Here is an 18,255-nt window from a genome sequence, read left to right on the forward strand (position 1 = left end):
CATTGGGTTTTTTTGCTGCAAATCCTTCAAAATGGCACACATTTTTCAAGAATGCACTTCATTCTGTCCTTTACTTTTTGTGCCTTTTGTAGAGTAAAAAGTTACATGTTCCACTTAAAACACGTCACCACTTCTGTATTTATCACTCACTCCTGGTTTTGGTTTACAAATACTGATGTCAAATACTGATAGTGAGAATATGGCCTTACACACTTTTCAAAAAAAAATTGGCAGATCTGGCTGTTACTGGCATAAAAAAAGTTGGCAATTTTTTGCGCACTAAAAATTTGCGATATTTCAGCCAATTTCACGACAGAATTCTGGCGACATCTGCTTGATGAATTGGGGCCTTTAGTCCAAATGGAATCCTATTCAGGCAATTTTCTGCTATAACATATAAAGTAGCTCAAAACTAGAAATTCATTATAAGATCAGATAAATTTGTACTTAGATTTTTTATTTTTTATATAAAAATATTTGACTTTTTTAATGCATTTTTTATATGTTCACATCACCTATGAATTTGTTTCACAATTACGGATACAATATTTTGTGAATTTTTTATAGAGGTACTATACACATTGTATAGAATAGCAGCAAGTGTCCCTGTACACAGAGGGGCAGCAATGCCGCAGTCAGTAAAATGACTGGTAACTATGCAGAGCCTGCATCAAGGTGCGACTAAGCTTGGAAGAATAGAGCTGTTGTGGGTGGGGGATGTTGTAGATGTGTTTGCTGTAGCCACTACTGTGACAACAGAGGAGAACTGAGGAGGGAAGGGGAGAAAAAGTGCGGGAGTGGGGACACTGGAAGAGGAAGGCGGGCAGAGGAAGGAGGGCAGGCTCTGCTCTTCACACATCCAGATACAGGAGCTGCCACTTGCTGGAGCACATCATCTCGCCATGGCAGGTAAACACCACGTTGGATCCAAGAGCCTCTCAGAGCTACAGATAAAGGTATTCACTGCATTACAGAATAACGTTCAGCATTCATCACACCTTCAGCATTTGGTCAGTATTTCACATCAGTATTTATAAGTCGAAATCAGTAATGGAACAATCAGAGGAAAAGTATAATAGAAACACGTCACCACTTCTGCATTTATCACCCACTCCTGGTTATGGCTTACAAATACTGATGTAAAATACTGACCAAATACTGAACGTGTGAACATGGCCTTATATTCAGCTATTACTTTTTTTTCTTAAAGTAATAGTTTAACTTTTACTAAAATGAATGGTACTATTTATCACAAAAAAAAACTGTATATAGTCCAAAAAAGTGCAGACAGTGGAAATACATGTGCTGAAAGTGTAAGGAAAGTCTACACCTATACAGGAGACACCTGTTGTGCAGGGCTGAGTCCTTTGTTACCATGGAAACAAGCTTGCCAGTGAAGTCAGTTAGGGTCGCTTTCTGCTAGCTACACTGGGCTTTGATACTTGAACTGATTTTGGCACCGTAAAGTTTTCAAAAACCTTAATTACTATCCACACGAGACTTTTATCTATAATAGCATGAAGTATTGAGCCATAAGAAGCAGTGCCCCTGAGCTCCTATTGTTTCACATTGGTAAGTGTATGAGCCCTGTGGAAAGATACATGCTTGTCTTTGACTCTTTTCAGATTTAAAGTGGATTTTCACCCACATCGTAAACATGCCAAAGCTGGGTAATTATGTATGTTTTACCTACAGAGATGCTCACATTTTTTATTGCATTACAATAGCAATTTTTTTGCAAAAGTAACAACAGGATGCACCTTGGCGGTCACTTTAGTATTAGCTTCTCAGAAACTCTTTAATCATCCAAAAAGGTACAGCTACTTTTATCTGTTAATGAGCCTTTTTGTTGCTGGACAACTGTGCCAAAACACATGGACAGGCAAAACTGTTATAATTTAGAAAAACAAATTAATTTGATTTTTAATAATAAGTGACCATAGCAGTAAAAACAGAAAAGGGTGAGCACGCTTTTTTAATTTCCGGCTATCCAGTACCAGCTTTACCTTTTGAACAGTGAACTACTTTAATAAGAAATATTGGTCAATATTAGAAAATGACTAACTACTTAAATCACTGGCAGCTCCAGCGCCCCCTGCTGTAATAGACAAAATTGTGGTCAGAAGGATGATACCCCATTCATCAGTCACCGGACTGCTGCAGCCTTTCGATGGCCTCAGAGGTCAGGTGACTGGTGACGTTTGGACAAGATGTCATCTCACCTGAAATGATGTCCCATTCATCAGTTACCCTAATTGAGGACACCCCCTGTCATGCACAGGTCACAGCTGAGGGGGAGCCAGTTGCTATTTTATAGTAGCACATCATTATGCACTGAGCTGCAATTTCCCTCTGTCACTTACTTACTACTTACAGCAGTAAGCAGTGACACCAGATATTGGCACCAGGGTGGTGGTGGTATCAGGTGCTCTGAGCAGTAGGGCAGTGGTGGTGAGAACATGGTGGCAGCCTGGCATTGTACTACTAATGCCAGGCAACCAAACTGTTCTCACTGCTGGAAGAAGTCACCACCACAGTTTTGCCCTCACCATTGTATTAGAGCAGGGCTTCCAGTGGTGAGAACAGGTTGGTAGCCTGGCATTAGTAGTACATTGTCAGGCTGCTCATTATGTTCTCTCCACTGCAGTGTTCAGAACACAGTAGTGAAATCATAACGTTGCAGCACTTGGCTGATGCACATTCATCTTCAGTGTGCAGAGCATAGTAACCAGTGACAAAGTCATCTTTTCTGCAGCGCTTTTCAAGGACAGTTGTAAAGCCTCATTCAGACGTCCATGCATCACCGACGTCTGAATGAGGCTTTACACTAGTTGAGCAGAGCTGAGTCAGTGTTCAGTTCGCAGAGTTTGGCAGCTGTGAAGATTTGATTGCTGTATACTGCATAGTTAATTTGCACTGTAAGTATTATTTGCCAGGAGCCATTGTGAATTCTTGTGTTCTTGGCTCTCTAAATCTCTGACACTATTATAAAATCTGTCTTTATGGTATTTACATTCATTAAAAAACAGACCACATGAACGTAGGTGTAGCGCCCCGAGGGTTCGGTCGCTACAGAGGTATTGCATCTCACCCAGAGGTGTGATATCTCACTTCCAGGTAAGGATGGAGTATGGCTCAGGACCCTAACACCCAACATGCACTACACCACTACTCCCGGGTGTGAGCACAACCGTCCCTGTCCCTGGCTGGAGTGGGGGGAGGGAACACCTAGAAAGGGGGAACCCGGTAGTGTGTGGGTGGGGAGAGTAGATCCCGGGTGCACTGTATAGAGGAGTATATATGGTGGGCACCATCTTAGAGTCAGGGAGAAGAAGAGAGAGAGCAGAGAGAGAAGGAGGCTGGGAGCCGAGGCTCTGCATGGGCTCTGCTCCGCAGGCGGGCCAAGTCTCAAGCCCTGAGCCTGGAGGGAGGAAACAGAAGGAGAGGAATGGAGGAAGCTCTAGGAGAAGACTGAAGGGACCCTAGGTGTGCGGACCGGCCAGCCGCCACCGCACGCCCGCCGCTACCAGAGTAGGGGGGTCAGGCCAAGAAAAGGGAACCGGATCCCTCATCTAGTGGAGGAGAGCAACTACCCTCAGCTAGTAACTGGAGGCCGTGGCATTGCACGTGTTACGGCCCCTCACCACACCCGTTAGGAAGGCACCATATAGGACCCAGGGAAACGAAACATACGTTTGCCCGCCAAGGCCCGAGGCAGCTGGACAGAAACATGGTCAATTGTGGGGTACGACAAGCCAGAGAAAGGACACACGAAGGGGGTCCTGAAAAGCATTCCAAAGGTACCTGGGGGTTGGCCGAGCCCCTCACCTGGTGAGCACGGCACGACGAGGGCAGCCATCACCTGCAGAAGTGGCTTGGAGTGTAAAACTGTGAGTAAAGACACTGGACTGCATCACTGGACTCTGAGTCATTACTGTTGCTCCCGCGCACCATCACCCCCACCATCTGCACTCACTGCCCTGAGGCTATACTCCTCCTGTGGGGAGTTATACTACCTCCTGCTGCACACACAACATCAGCCTCAGCGGTCTGCCCGCAGCGGCGGTTCTCAGTGACCGCAATCCATGGGTGGCGTAGTCGGACATTTAAGCATTACAGAACCAAAGAGACAGATCCGCCATTGGTTTGACCGCCCTGAGCCACGGGACCGGGTCGCCGCCACGGAGACTACAAACCCCAGCGTCGCACAGAGGCCCGGCTCCGGGTATTCACACACACGCACGGCGTCATAGGTACTATTCTGCATTAGGCCGGGGTCCCACTAGCGTATGGCATCGGATACGATATGCTAATGACATTCGGCTCCTGCTCTGCTGTGAGCGTGAGCCGAGTGTCAGTGCTCTGATCCTCTCACATGAGAGAATCACAGCATAGCTGTGGAGAAGACAGAGAAAGTAATTTCTCCATCTCCTGTGTGGATGGCGTCGGCGGGTATCGCACTGCACTCAGGTGATATCCGAGTGCAGTGCGATGTTTCACATGCACCCATAGGCTGATATGGGTGCGTGCGATCCGAATGCAGCATGCTGCAATTTTTTTCCAGCCTGATCGCAATCCGATCGTCGCTGGAAAAAAAAAGCCACTGAGCACACACTTATGGGATTAAATTGGTCCGAATGCAATCCGATTTTTTTATCGGATTGCATTTGTCCGATTTAATCGCAAGTGAGAGCAAGCCCTTAGGCCAATCATACAATGTTCAGTGTTAAATCTGGCTGTATGCTTCCAATAGAGAGGAAGAGGTGTACAAGGGAGCAAGGTAATCCCACTGCTACTGCACCAACCAATCCACTTTCATTTTTCTAAAGCGGATTGGAAAATGAATGGAGCAAAGTGACTGTTTGCTATGGCTATCTGCTTACTTTTCCCCTTGCACCGGTCTTTATACATCTTCCGCAATGTCTATATGTATTGTACGTAATTAACCTTTAAATGCTTTCTTAAAGATATTCCCATTGTGAACTGAAAGTATGTACTAATTTATTGCATTACCCACTAGATTGATGAACTGCAGTCTACAAATCGGACCCTAGAACAGCACATTGTACACCTTACAGAAAATAAAGAGGCCGCGAGCAATGAAGTTGATATCTTGGCTCGAAAAAATGAGCAGCTCTGCAAAGAACTCACAGAGATAGACAAGCTAGCAGAGCAACTTGAGAAAGAGAAGGAACACGCTCTGAATATTGCTGAGCAGGAACTAGAACAAGCAAAGGTATTCGCTTTAATGAATGTTTAGTGTTCCACCATTGTGGTGGTAACATGGCACAAAGACACACAAGTGTCTGTACTGTATCCCATCTCCATCACACCTCTATTACATCCCATAAACCATAGGATATGCCTATGTGTCTGACAGATGCTGGTCCCACCTCTGGACCCACATCTGTCTCCAGAACAAGGATTCCCTTGATCCTCCAGCTAATGTGCGACCAGCAGTGAGTGGGGATGTGGTCACACATGCACCAGCTTTCTCTATTAATTGCTATGTTAATTCCGAATACAGCCGAGACCATCTGCGTCTAAGGTACAGACTATCTGAATTTTAGCATTTGACACCTTACTGGTAATTGTGATATGAGTAATCTGATACAGACTGGATGCTAGGGGAGAATTGTGTGAGAACTCTATTAAAGAGGTTGTCTAATAATTAAAAATGATTTCTCTTTTAGATTATAAAACATTTTTCAATTGAAATATTTAGGTTAAACACCCAAGTTCAGATATTGCAGTTAGATACTTGTTGTGGCTCCTCTGGTAGCAGAAATGACTCTGCTGGTGGGGCCGAGCTAGTGACCATGTGACACCAGCACATTAAGCTGACATCTAAGGCAGGCGCAGACGGCTTTAATTCTCTCTTCCGAGACTTTGATCATAGTGTGATCCGATTCTCACCGGATGTGGTGAAGATAGAGAAAAAAAATGTCTCCATCTTCTCCATTCTCTCAGTCCATGGAAATTGGACTGTACTCAGATGTCATCTGAGTGCAGTCCAATGTTTTCCACACTCTCAATGACTTGCATGGCCGAGTGCGATCTGGATGCCAGATAACACTTGGGCATGCTGTGATCTTTTTCTCGAACTGGCTTTATCAATAGGGGATCGAGGTGGGGAGAAGCCGCCAGTATCTTGCCTCGGACTAGCCTTCCTAAACACACAGTCCCCAGCTATCTTTTCAAAGTATGTTTTCCCTGAAACGTTGCAGTATTTTAGAGTAAAAAATGCTGCATACATCTGATAAATTATGTTTTGTGTGATTGAAGAAAGAAATTTATGACAACACCTTTGCAAGAGTTTAGTTGTTAGGCTATTATATGACTCCAAGCTATAGTCCAAAGCTTGCCTGGATTTGTGCTGATGGCAGAGAAAGGAAAACGTAATTTGCCAACAGCCAGGCCACATTAATCCCTTTCATAGGCCTCATTCAGACATCAGTGTTTTTTGCGTACACCAAAAAATGGTGCCTGTGCCATCAATGTTGGATCTGAGTATCATCAGGTTTCTTCTGTGTGTCAGTTTTTACCATCAGTGTTTCAATAGTGCTTTTCACATATGGCCAAATAAATTACAGCTCCTATCCTTTGCAGTGTCAACCAGGGACAGCAGACATCTGTATGCCATCCGCGAGCTGTGCGTGTTTTTCACGGACCCATTGGCACTTTTCATCTGCACTGCCGCACGGTCCTTGAAAAAACACGGACATGTGAACAGCCCCATAGATTCTAACCGATATGTGTTGTATGAGAGAAAAACATGGATACAACACGCACATGCAACATGGACGTGTGAATGAGATTGTGTTAATTGCAATAGGCATATGTGCCAGGAAAGCTTCCGCACAGATGCTGAATATATCCATAAGTCCATATAAACTTAGTGTATGCTATAAGAATGGCTATTGAGTGTATGCATCAGCTCACCCTTTTTACCATATGGACAATGTATTCTTTAAAGTGATATATAGTAAAAAAAAAAAGCTATGTGTTATTTATTTTCAGTGACATATGTTGCAGCCTAAGTTGGGGAATACATCATATTTATAACTTCAAGGGAAGAAAAAAAAAACAGTGTGTGAACAGAGCTTTAGGTGATAATTGCTTCTGTATTGGTCATTTATACATACAGTATGTTTCAGCTATTACCACATTTTTGAAAGTATATACTGTATGGATGGTTAGCTAAGCCTTTGATGCTGTGACCTACAGCGATACAGGGACAGACTCGCCATGACGGACACTATGTACCCTATAGTATGCTTTTGAATTGATCTTAAACAGAACAAAAATGAAGGTGCACATAGTGTAGAGATAATTCTGCCAAAACAGAAGTGTTGTATCATGCTAATGTTTTGCTGATAGAATGTGATTTGTTTAAATAGCATTCTAATAATTGTGACTCAATGCTCCATTGTGACATAGTAGTCTATCCGGCCAATATCCTACACCAGAATCTAAGCTCCTGCCACTGTCCGGCTCTCGGTGATTTTCTGTTTGTGAATACCATCAGGTTTATTTAAGCATGCATTTGGAAGTCAGTTGCATTTTATAAAGGCACTACTATGGAATAGTAAAATACCTGTCTATATAGGCATGACGTTTCATGTATGCTAGATTGGAATGATTGGTAGGCATAGTAGGGGGCCTCCTGGGGCATGATGAACCCCTTTCTGTACACTGATGTATAGGTGTATGGAGCGGGCTCAGGAGCTGAGCCCACTCCATACAGAGCAGGTTCCGGGTGTGTTAGCTCTCTGATTGCTGATGAGTAGCTGTTTAGATGCTGCTCTCACTGAATAGCACTTAGTGGTTCCTAAGTGTTCCGGAGCCTATCGCGCCTTTGCTCCTTACCCTCTCTGATATGATCCTGGGGTGCCCATGTGCCAAGGCATAATATAGAAAAAAAGAACTGAAAAGACAGAATTGATTTTTTTCAGTCCTCGCACCTCCAAACAAAGAAAAAATTATTAAAAAGAGATCAAAATGGCATATGGAGCCCAAAATGATACAGAAAAAAACCCACAGCTTGCCACTACCAAATAAATAACTCCGCACACAACTCATCAATGAAAAAGTAAAAAAGCTACAGGTCTCAAAAAGTGAATTTTCTTTAACCTCTAAATTATATTAAAAAAACTATAAGTTTGACAACACTGTAATTGCTCTGACCTTAAGAATCATGTTTCCAGGTAATTTTTGCTTCACAATGAACACCATAAAATCAAAACCCAAAATTTTACTCCATTTGGAATTTTATTTCTGTTTTTCAGTAAATTATATGGTAAAGTGAATGGGGAAGTTCAAAACGACAGCTAGTTCTGCAAAAAATAAGCCTACCACAGCTATGGTGATGCAAAAATAAAACAGTTATGGCTTTTGGAGAAAGAGAAGAAAAATAACAAAAGAACAAAATATAAAATTATGGTGCAATATATATATTAAAGCAATAAAAAGATCCATTCAGCCGGTTTGGAAGCTGTGTGGGAGGAGATGGTAGATGAAATGGAAAGTACATAAGAACACTAGGGATTGGTGGGGAATGGATAAGTAAGAAGAAACCAGGGCTGTGGAGTCAGAGTGGGAGTCATGGAGTCGGTGTCCATTTTGGTGGAGTCGGTATAAAACGGACCTACTCCTAAAATATATAATAAATTGGGTTCATTAGTACAATGCAGGGTGTGCTGTAAATGTTTTCATAAGAATTTGAGAAAGTTATGAAATGTCCTATAAATGTCTGTTCTGTTCCTGATGAAAGGATCTCGGCTTTTAGTTGAGTTTAGTTGATTAAAAAAATTATATTTAGTTTAGTTGATCTGTGCTGGACTTTATGTACATGCTGAGTAGTGAGGCAGTGAGATGAATCTGTGCTGCACTTTATGTACATGCTCAGCAGTGAGGCTGTGAGATGAATCTGTGCTGCACTTTATGTACATGCTCAGCAGTGAGGCAGTGAGATGAATCTGTGCTGCACTTTATGTACATGCTCAGCAGTGAGGCAGTGAGATGAATCTGTGCTGCACTTTATGTACATGCTCAGCAGTGAGGCTGTGAGATGAATCTGTGCTGCACTTTATGTACATGCTCAGCAGTGAGGCTGTGAGATGAATCTGTGCTGCACTTTATGTACATGCTCAGCAGTGAGGCAGTGAGATGAATCTGTGCTGCACTTTATGTACATGCTCAGTAGTGAGGCAGTGAGATGAATCTGTGCTGCACTTTATGTACACACTCAGTAGTGAAGCAGTGAGATGAATCTGTGCTGCACTTTATGTACATGCTCAGCAGTGAGGAAGTGAGATGAATCTGTGCTGCACTTTATGTACACGCTCAGTAGTGAGATGAATCTGTGCTGCACTTTATGTACATGCTCAGCAGTGAGGCAGTGAGATGAATCTGTGCTGCACTTTATGTACATGCTCAGTAGTGAGATGAATCTGTGCTGCACTTTATGTACATGCTCAGCAGTGAGGCAGTGAGATGAATCTGTGCTGCACTTTATGTACACGCTCAGTAGTGAGGCAGTGAGATGAATCTGTGCTGCACTTTATGTACACGCTCAGTAGTGAGGCAGTGAGATGAATCTGTGCTGCACTTTATGTACATGCTCAGTAGTGAGGCAGTGAGATGAATCTGTGCTGCACTTTATGTACATGCTCAGCAGTGAGGCAGTGAGATGAATCTGTGCTGCACTTTATGTACATGCTCAGTAGTGAGGCAGTGAGATGAATCTGTGCTGCACTTTATGTACATGCTCAGTAGTGAGGCAGTGAGATGAATCTGTGCTGCACTTTATGTACATGCTCAGTAGTGAGGCAGTGAGATGAATCTGTGCTGCACTTTATGTACATGCTGAGTAGTGAGGCAGTGAGATGAATCTGTGCTGCACTTTATGTACATGCTCAGTAGTGAGGCAGTGAGATGAATCTGTGCTGCACTTTATGTACATGCTGAGTAGTGAGGCAGTGAGATGAATCTGTGCTGCACTTTATGTACATGCTCAGTAGTGAGGCAGTGAGATGAATCTGTGCTGCACTTTATGTACATGCTGAGTAGTGAGGCAGTGAGATGAATCTGTGCTGCACTTTATGTACATGCTCAGCAGTGAGGCAGTGAGATGAATCTGTGCTGCACTTTATGTACATGCTGAGTAGTGAGGCAGTGCTGTGGAGTCGGAAGTCAGGGAAATTGAGGAGTCGGAGTCAGTGGTTTGGCTGACCGGCTCCACAGCCCTGGAAGAAACAAATAAATTAAAGGGTATATAATGACACCTTTACACTGGAGAAGTGATACATTTTAGATCATCTTGGCTATCTTTGTCAGGCCCATAGATTTTGATTGGAGCAACAGGACTAGAAAGTAGAGAACCAGGGTAAAAAGTGGACCTCGGGGTTCATGCGCCCATGGAATTTAGTCTGATATTGGACCGCCATGAACGGACTGGCTGCCAGTCTCCCAACCCAAGTATGGGAATCTCATAGAAGTATATGAAGCTGTCACGCTCAGGTCGGGAGAGCCACGGCCAGTCCGTGCTTTAGCGAGCTGTGCTTGGACCGATTGCCATGGATATATGAATGAGCCCTTCCAGTAATTCTCCCTTTTTGGTGATCAGTGAGGGTCCTAGATTTGAGACCCATGTCAATCTCTATTCCATGGATAGATGATCATCTCAGTAGACTGGAACACCCTTTAATGATTGTGCTTTATTTTAGGGACCAAGGGTAATGAGGCTCATTCTGAAGCGACAGGTTGGAGCACCAGTACAGTAAAGACACCGTGGGGACAGGTCCCCATAGGAACCAGTTGCCTATAATGATTATAGTGAGATGTTTCAGAGAAGTTTCATTGACATTTATGATGGAGAATTATTTAAGATCATTAATATGTCACTCACTTTATATTTTGTTCTTTCAGAATGAAGTAAGACTTCAACAGAAAACCATTGATAACTTGGGGGTTACAGTGAAAAATCTAAAATCAGTGAGTAAAAATGAGTCATTCATATATGAATGTCATAATTGGCATCATGTATGTGTATGAAGAGTATGCTTTTTTTTTTCGTTTTAGGATTCTAACATTGCCAAAGAACAAATAGAAAAAGCGGCATCTGAACTGGAGGAGAAAAAGCAGGAGACCAGAGTTGTAAATCTCCTTTTAGACCAACTGCAAGAAGACAACAACAGACTTAGCAAGAAACTTGAAAAACTTGAGAAAGCCGGTATTTCTGCCATGACACTGAAGTTTTTGATTTCAATACTCAGATCAACACTCGTACTTTTGTTTTTGGATTTTACTGACAGGGTGTCAGCGTAAACAGGGATATATCATTAATAAGAACGTATTGTATTCTATGTTTATGCAATTATTGGGTGACGGTTTTGATTTTTAGAAGATCTCATGAAGGAAAGAAAGTTATGACCCATTGAGGCTTGACTATCGTGAAAAATCACAAAAACACCATAGGTTACGTTTTTCAATTTCTTCTATAGGGGAAACACAAGTACTGTGTTCTTTTGAAAAAGGCAGATGGAATAACACGTGAAATAAACAAAACCCTTCTTTCCTGTTGTACTGTATCTAATTAAAAAAAAATAAGATAATTAAAATTAATTATTAGTTAAAATAAATGAAAAAATAATTTAATACATTATACTTATACAGTGGTGGACAAAAGTATTAGCACCCCTGCAATTCTGTCAGATAATAATCAGTTTCTTCCTGAACATGATTGCAATCACAAATTCTTTGGTATTATTATCTTCATTTAATTTGTCTTCAATGAAAAAACACAAAAAGAATTGTCCTAAAGCCAAATTGGATATAATTCCACACCAAACCTAAAAAAGGGGGTGGACAAAAGTATTGGCACTGTTTGAAAAATCATGTGATGCTTCTCTAATTCGTGTAATTAACAACACCTGTAACTTACCTGTGGCACCTAACAGGTGTTGGCAATAGCTAAATCACACTTGCAGCCAGTTAACATGGATTAAAGTTTACTCAACCTCTGTCCTGTGTCCTTGTGTGTACCACATTGAGCATGGAGAAAAGAAAGAAGACCAAAGAACTGTCTGAGGACTTGAGAAACCAAATTGTGAGGAAGCATGAGCAATCTCAAGGCTACAAGTCCATCTCCAAAGACCTGAATGTTCCTGTGTCTTCCGTGCACAGTGTCATCAAGAAGTTTAAAGCCCATGGCACTGTGGCTAACCTCCCTAGATGTGGACGGAAAAGAAAAATTGACGAGAGATTTCAACGCAAGATTGTGCGGATGGTGGATAAAGAACCTCGACTAACATCCAAACAAGTTCAAGCTGCCCTGCAGTCCGAGGGTACAACAGTGTTGTAACGGGTCTGGGAGGTGGAACCTCTGAGCTATTATACAAAGGGGCAGTCTTTGTAAGGAGGCAGGTGGCTCCCAGGGAAGGCGGGAAGGTAGACACGGCAGGTGACAAGAACAGTCTCAGGGTAGAAGGACAGAACGGACACGGCAAGTGACGGGAACAGTCTCTTGACAGGCGGGAGGTCACGGCAAGTGACAGCAGAGCCTCCAGGTAGGCTAGCAGGCAGGTAGCAGGTGGGCGCTCCCAGGTGAGTGGGCAAGAGTCTCTGGACAGGCAGGTGGTCACAGCAAGTGATGGCTAAGCCTCCAGGTAGGCTAGCAGGCGGGTAGCAGGTGAGCGCTCCCAGGTGAGCGTGCAAGAGTCTCTGGACAGGCAGGTGGTCACAGCAAGTGACGGCAGAGCCTCCAGGTAGGCTAGCAGGCAGGTAACAGGTGGGCGCTCCTAGGTGAGCGGGCAAGAGTCTCTGGACAGGCAGGTGGTCACAGCCAGTGACGGCTAAGCCTCCAGGTAGGCTAGCAGGCGGGTAGCAGGTGAGCGCTCCCAGGTGAGCGGGCAAGAGTCTCTGGACAGGCAGGTGGTCACAGCAAGTGACGGCAGAGCCTCCAGGTAGGCTAGCAGGCAGGTAGCAGGTGGGCGCTCCCAGGTGAGCGGGCAAGAGTCTCTGGACAGGCAGGTGGTCACAGCCAGTGACGGCAGCCTCCAGGTAGGCTAGCAGGCAGGTAGCAGGTGGGCGCTCCCAGGTGAGCGGGCAGACTGATCCATAGACAGACTGGCAGGTGCTGGTAGGCAGACTGTCGGACCGCAAGAATGCAAGCAGATAGACAGGTATCAGGCAGGTATCAAGCAGGAATCTGGCAGGTATCTGGTAACGGAACCTGAGGGCTGAAGCAGAGTTGATAGGCTTTGCAACAACATTGCTCAGGCACCTCTATTTTGGAGGAGGTGCCTTATATATGGTGAGGTCCTCCGGCCATTGGCCGGGGACTCCTTAGGACGGCGCGCGCGGCCCCTTTAAGAGAGAGGGAGCGCGTGCGCGCCCTAAGCACAGTGACCGGGAAGCAGCGCGCGCTGCCAGCAGGGCGGGAGGAAGACGCCGGGCACGGAGCGGAGAGGTGAGGGGAACGGCGTCCCTGCCTAGCAGGAGGCAGGGACGCCGACGCTACAGTACCCCCCACTTTAGGCCCCCCCTTTTTTGGGCCAGAGAGAAATTTATCAAGGATGAGAGGGGCATGGATGTTCTCCCGGGGCTCCCATGTTCTCTCCTCAGGACCAAACCCTTTCCAATCCACTAGAAAAAAGGTCTTTCCTCTTACCCTTTTGGTGGCTAGAATGTTCTCTACCTCAAACTCGTCTTCAGTGGAAACCGGAGCAGGAGGCGTAACTGTAGACTTGGAAAAAGAGTTAAGTACCACGGGTTCGAGTAGAGATACATGGAAGGAGTTAGGGATCCGCAAGTTGGCCGGGAGTTTCAATTTATAGGCCACCGGGTTGATTTGCATGATAACTTCCAGTGGGCCGATGAACCGAGGCCCTAACTTGTAAGAAGGAATCTTGAGCCGGACATATTTGGACGAGAGCCAGACTTTATCTCCAGGACGGAATTGCGGTGGATCCAGACGTCTTTTGTCAGCCTGTTTTTTCATCCGCTCGGAAGACTGAAGAAGTGCGGATCTGGTACTCTCCCAAATGGAGGAAAATTCGCTAACAGAAGATTCCGCAGCCGGGTTGTCCACCGAGGTGGAGACGGGAAACGGGATCCGAGGATGTTGACCGTAGACTACAAAAAACGGGGATTTGGAGGAAGATTCGCTCTCGTAATTATTGTAGGAAAATTCGGCCCACGGTAAAAGATCCACCCAGTCGGAATGGTGAGCATTAATAAAGTGCCGGAGGTAACTGGTTAAATTTTGGTTGATCCGTTCTACTTGACCGTTGGACTGTGGGTGATAAGCAGAAGAAAAGTCCAAGGTGACTCCCAGCAATTTACACATGGCTCGCCAAAAGCGAGAGGTGAACTGAACACCTCGGTCGGATACAATGTGGAGAGGAAGACCATGAAGACGGAAAATATGATGTATAAAGTCTTTAACCAACTCGGATGCAGACGGGAGACCCGGCAGGGGAACGAAGTGAGCCATCTTAGAAAAGCGGTCAGCGACCACCCAAATGACCGTACAATCGGCAGAGACAGGGAGGTCCGTTATAAAGTCCATGGGGCAGCAGGTACAGGAAGAGGAAGGAGGCGGCCGGCTGGCAGGTGTCTCGGAACTTTGTTGCGGGCGCAGGACACACAGGCAGAAACAAAATCTATTACGTCCTTGTGCAGGGTAGGCCACCAGTAATGCCGGGTAATAAGCTGGAGGGTCTTCTTCTGACCAGCGTGGCCAGCTAGCTTAGACGAGTGTCCCCAGTGTAGGACCTTCTCACGATGAGGTACTGTTACGAACGTCTTTCCGGGTGGAAGACGATTTAGATTCACGGGGGCCACCTGCATTACTCTGGCGGGGTCGATGATGTGCTTAGGCTCCTCCTCAAGATCAGAGACCAAAAAGGATCGGGACAAGGCATCAGCTTTGATGTTTTTGTCTGCCGGGCGAAAATGAAGAATGAAATCAAAGCGGGCGAAGAACAAGGACCACCGGGCTTGGCGCGGGTTAAGTCTCTGGGCGCTCTGGAGGTAAGCCAAGTTCTTGTGGTCCGTGTAAATTATTACCGGGTGAAGAGCCCCCTCGAGCAGGTAACGCCACTCCTCCAGTGCCAGCTTAATGGCCAATAATTCTCGGTCTCCTATAGAATAATTGCGCTCAGAAGAGGAGAAGAGTTTGGAGAAGAAGCCGCAGGTTACCCTTCTTCCGGAAGATGACTTTTGGGTAAGTACCGCTCCGGCTCCAGAGGAGGAAGCGTCAACCTCTAGGAAGAATTGTTTGTTGCCGTCTGGACGATGCAGCACAGAAGCGGAGGAGAAAGCTTGTTTTAAAGAAAGGAAGGCCTCCTCAGCTTCGGGCGGCCATTCTCTGGGATTAGCGCCCTTACGTGTGAGCGCAGAGATAGGGGCAGTCCGGGAAGAGAAGTGCGGAATGAAGAGGCGGTAGTAGTTGGCGAAGCCCAGGAACCGCTGAATAGCCTTCAACCCCTCTGGTCGGGGCCACTTCTGGATGGCATACAGTTTCTCTGGATCCATTCGGAGGCCGGTCTGAGAAATAATGTAGCCCAAAAACGGAAGCGAGGTCTGCTCAAAGAGGCACTTCTCATATTTAGCGTAGAGGTGGTTCTGCCTGAGCCTGAGCAGGACCTGACAAACGTCCCTCCGGTGAGTGAGAAGATCCGGAGAGAAGACCAAGATGTCGTCCAGGTACACCACCACGCAGGAGTAGAGAAGGTCACGGAAGATGTCATTGACCAACTCTTGAAAGACGGTGGGAGCGTTACAGAGACCGAAGGGCATTACAAGGTATTGATAGTGGCCGTCCCGGGTGTTGAATGCCGTCTTCCATTCATCCTCCTGACGGATACGGACCAGATTATATGCCCCACATAGGTCCAGCTTGGTGAAGATTCTAGCCCCCCTCAGACGGTCAAATAATTCAGGAATGAGCGGAAGGGGGTATTTATTTTTCACTGTGATCTGGTTAAGGCCTCTATAGTCTATACAGGGACGGAGTGAGCCGTCCTTCTTTTGGACGAAGCAGAAGCCTGCTCCCGCCGGGGAGGTAGATTTCCGGATAAATCCCCGGGCCAGATTCTCCTCTATATATTCAGACATGGACCGGGTCTCAGCAGCGGACAAAGGGTAAATACGCCCACGGGGAGGAGTAGCGCCGGGCATCAGGTCGATTGGGCAGTCGTATGGTCTATGAGGGGGTAATGTCTCTGCTTCTCTTTTATTAAAGACGTCCGCAAAAGACCAATAGGGAACCGGTAGGCCGGGTAGATTGGCTGGGGTAGGAGAAGGACGAGCAGGATGAACGGGAACTAAACCAGTCTTATGGCAGTCCTGTCCCCAGCGAAGAACTTCTCCGGTCTGCCAATCAAGCACGGGTGCATGTCTCTGGAGCCAAGGTAGGCCTAGCAAGAGGGCGTGAGAGAGTCCAGGCAGAACATGGAAGAAGATGCTCTCAGAGTGCAGCATTCCCACCTGCAGAGTTATGGATTCGGTGATGAGTTGGATGGGATGTGGTAAGAGGCCCCCATCCACGGCGGCGACAGATAAGGGTACAGCCAGAGGTTTGGTGGGAATGCGGTATTTCTCTACCAGGGACTGAGAAATGAGATTTCCGGCAGCTCCAGAGTCAAGTTGAGCCAGTTCAAAATAACGGTTCTCCCCGCAGATGATAGAGACCGACAGCATCAGAGATGGAGAGGGTTTACTTCTGTCTAGGGCGACCTCTCTGAGTGATCCTAGACACAGGCGTTTCCCGACCTCTCCGGGCAGGAACGGATCCGGTGCTCCTTACTGCCACAGTAGAAGCAGCTCCCCTCGGCACGGCGTAATTCTTGACGGGTCTTGACCATCTTGGTCTGGTCGACCTGCATAGGCTCGGGTGAGTGCTCCTGGGGAGTAACGGAGGAAGTGACGGGTCTCTGGAAGGTAGGGGCAAGGCGTGGAAACCTCCTCTCACGGGTGGCCTCTTTGGTGCGCTCCTGGAACCGGATGTCAATCCGGGTGGCAAGTGTAATTGTCATAAAAACACTTCCTTAACTTAACGGTTTTAATTCACTGAAGCTAATAGCCTCAGAGAAACATATCTCCCCCTCCAGCACTTTACCAGTGACTTTGTCACAATACAGTTATATGAAAAAGTTTGGGCATCCCTATTAATCTTAAGCTTATTGTTTTATAAAAATTGGTGTTTTTGCAACAGCTATTTCTGTTTGATATATGTAATAACTGTTGGACACAGTAATGTTTCTGCCTTGAAATGAGGTTTATTGTACTAACAGAAAATGTGCAATCTGCATTCAAACAAAATTTGACAGGTGCATAAGTATGGGCACCTCACCAGAAAAGTGACATTAATATTTAGTAGATCTTCCTTTTGCAAAAATAACAGCTTCTAGTCGCTTCCTGTAGCTTTTAATGAGTTCCTGGATCCTGGATGAAGGTATTTTTGACCATTCCTCTTTACAAAACAATTCCAGTTTAGTTAAGTTTGATGGTCACCGAGCATGGACAGCCCTCTTCAAATGATCCCACAGATGTTCAATGATATTCAGGTCTGGGGACTGGGATGGCCATTCCAGAACATTGTAATTGTTCCTCTGCATGAATGCCTGAGTAGATTTGGAGCGGTGTTTTGGATCATTGTCTTGCTGAAAGATCCATCCCCTGCGTAACTTCAACTTTATCACTGATTCTTGAACATTATTGTCAAGAGTCTGCTGATACTGAGTGGAATCCATGCGTCCCTCAACTTTAACAAGATTCCTGGTGCCGGCATTGGCCACACAGCCCCAAAGCATGATGGAACCTCCACCAAATTTTACTGTGGATAGCAAGTGTTTTTCTTGGAATGCTGTGTTTTTTTGCCGCCATGCATAACGCCTTTCTGTATGACCAAACAACTCAATATTGGTTTCATCAGTCCACAGGACCTTCTTCCAAAAAGAAATTGGCTTCTCCAAATGTGCTTTTGCATACCTCAGCCGACTCTGTTTGTGGCGTGCTTGCAGAAACGGCTTCTTTCGCATCACTCTCCCATACAGCTTCTCCTTGTGCAAAGTGCGTTGTATAGTTGACTGATGCACAGTGACACCATCTGCAGCAAGTTGATACTGCAGCTCTCTGGAGGTGGTCTGAGGATTGTCCTTGACTGATCTCACCATTCTTCTTCTCTGCCTTTCTGATGTTTTTCTTGGCCTGCCACTTCTGGCCTTAACAAGAACTGTCCCTGTGTTC

At 45.6% G+C, this 18,255-nt stretch overlaps 1 protein-coding gene across 1 annotated transcript in view; it reads left to right on the forward strand.

Annotated features, from left to right (window-relative positions):
* Positions 1 to 733: 733 nt before the first annotated feature.
* TSGA10 (testis specific 10) overlaps positions 734 to 18,255 on the forward strand; it is a 75,681-nt gene continuing 58,159 nt past the window's right edge. Inside the window, exons 1-4 of the mRNA XM_073664881.1 lie at positions 734 to 956; positions 5,021 to 5,236; positions 10,930 to 10,995; positions 11,083 to 11,233. Of these exons, the coding sequence (XP_073520982.1) occupies positions 903 to 956; positions 5,021 to 5,236; positions 10,930 to 10,995; positions 11,083 to 11,233 (487 nt within the window). The 5' untranslated portion in view covers positions 734 to 902. The remainder of the gene's footprint in view (positions 957 to 5,020; positions 5,237 to 10,929; positions 10,996 to 11,082; positions 11,234 to 18,255) is intronic.

This window comes from Phyllobates terribilis, unplaced genomic scaffold (genome assembly GCF_046119375.1).
Source record: "Phyllobates terribilis strain yellow unplaced genomic scaffold, ASM4611937v1 Scaffold_2__4_contigs__length_985480577, whole genome shotgun sequence".
Lineage (NCBI taxonomy): Eukaryota > Metazoa > Chordata > Amphibia > Anura > Dendrobatidae > Phyllobates > Phyllobates terribilis.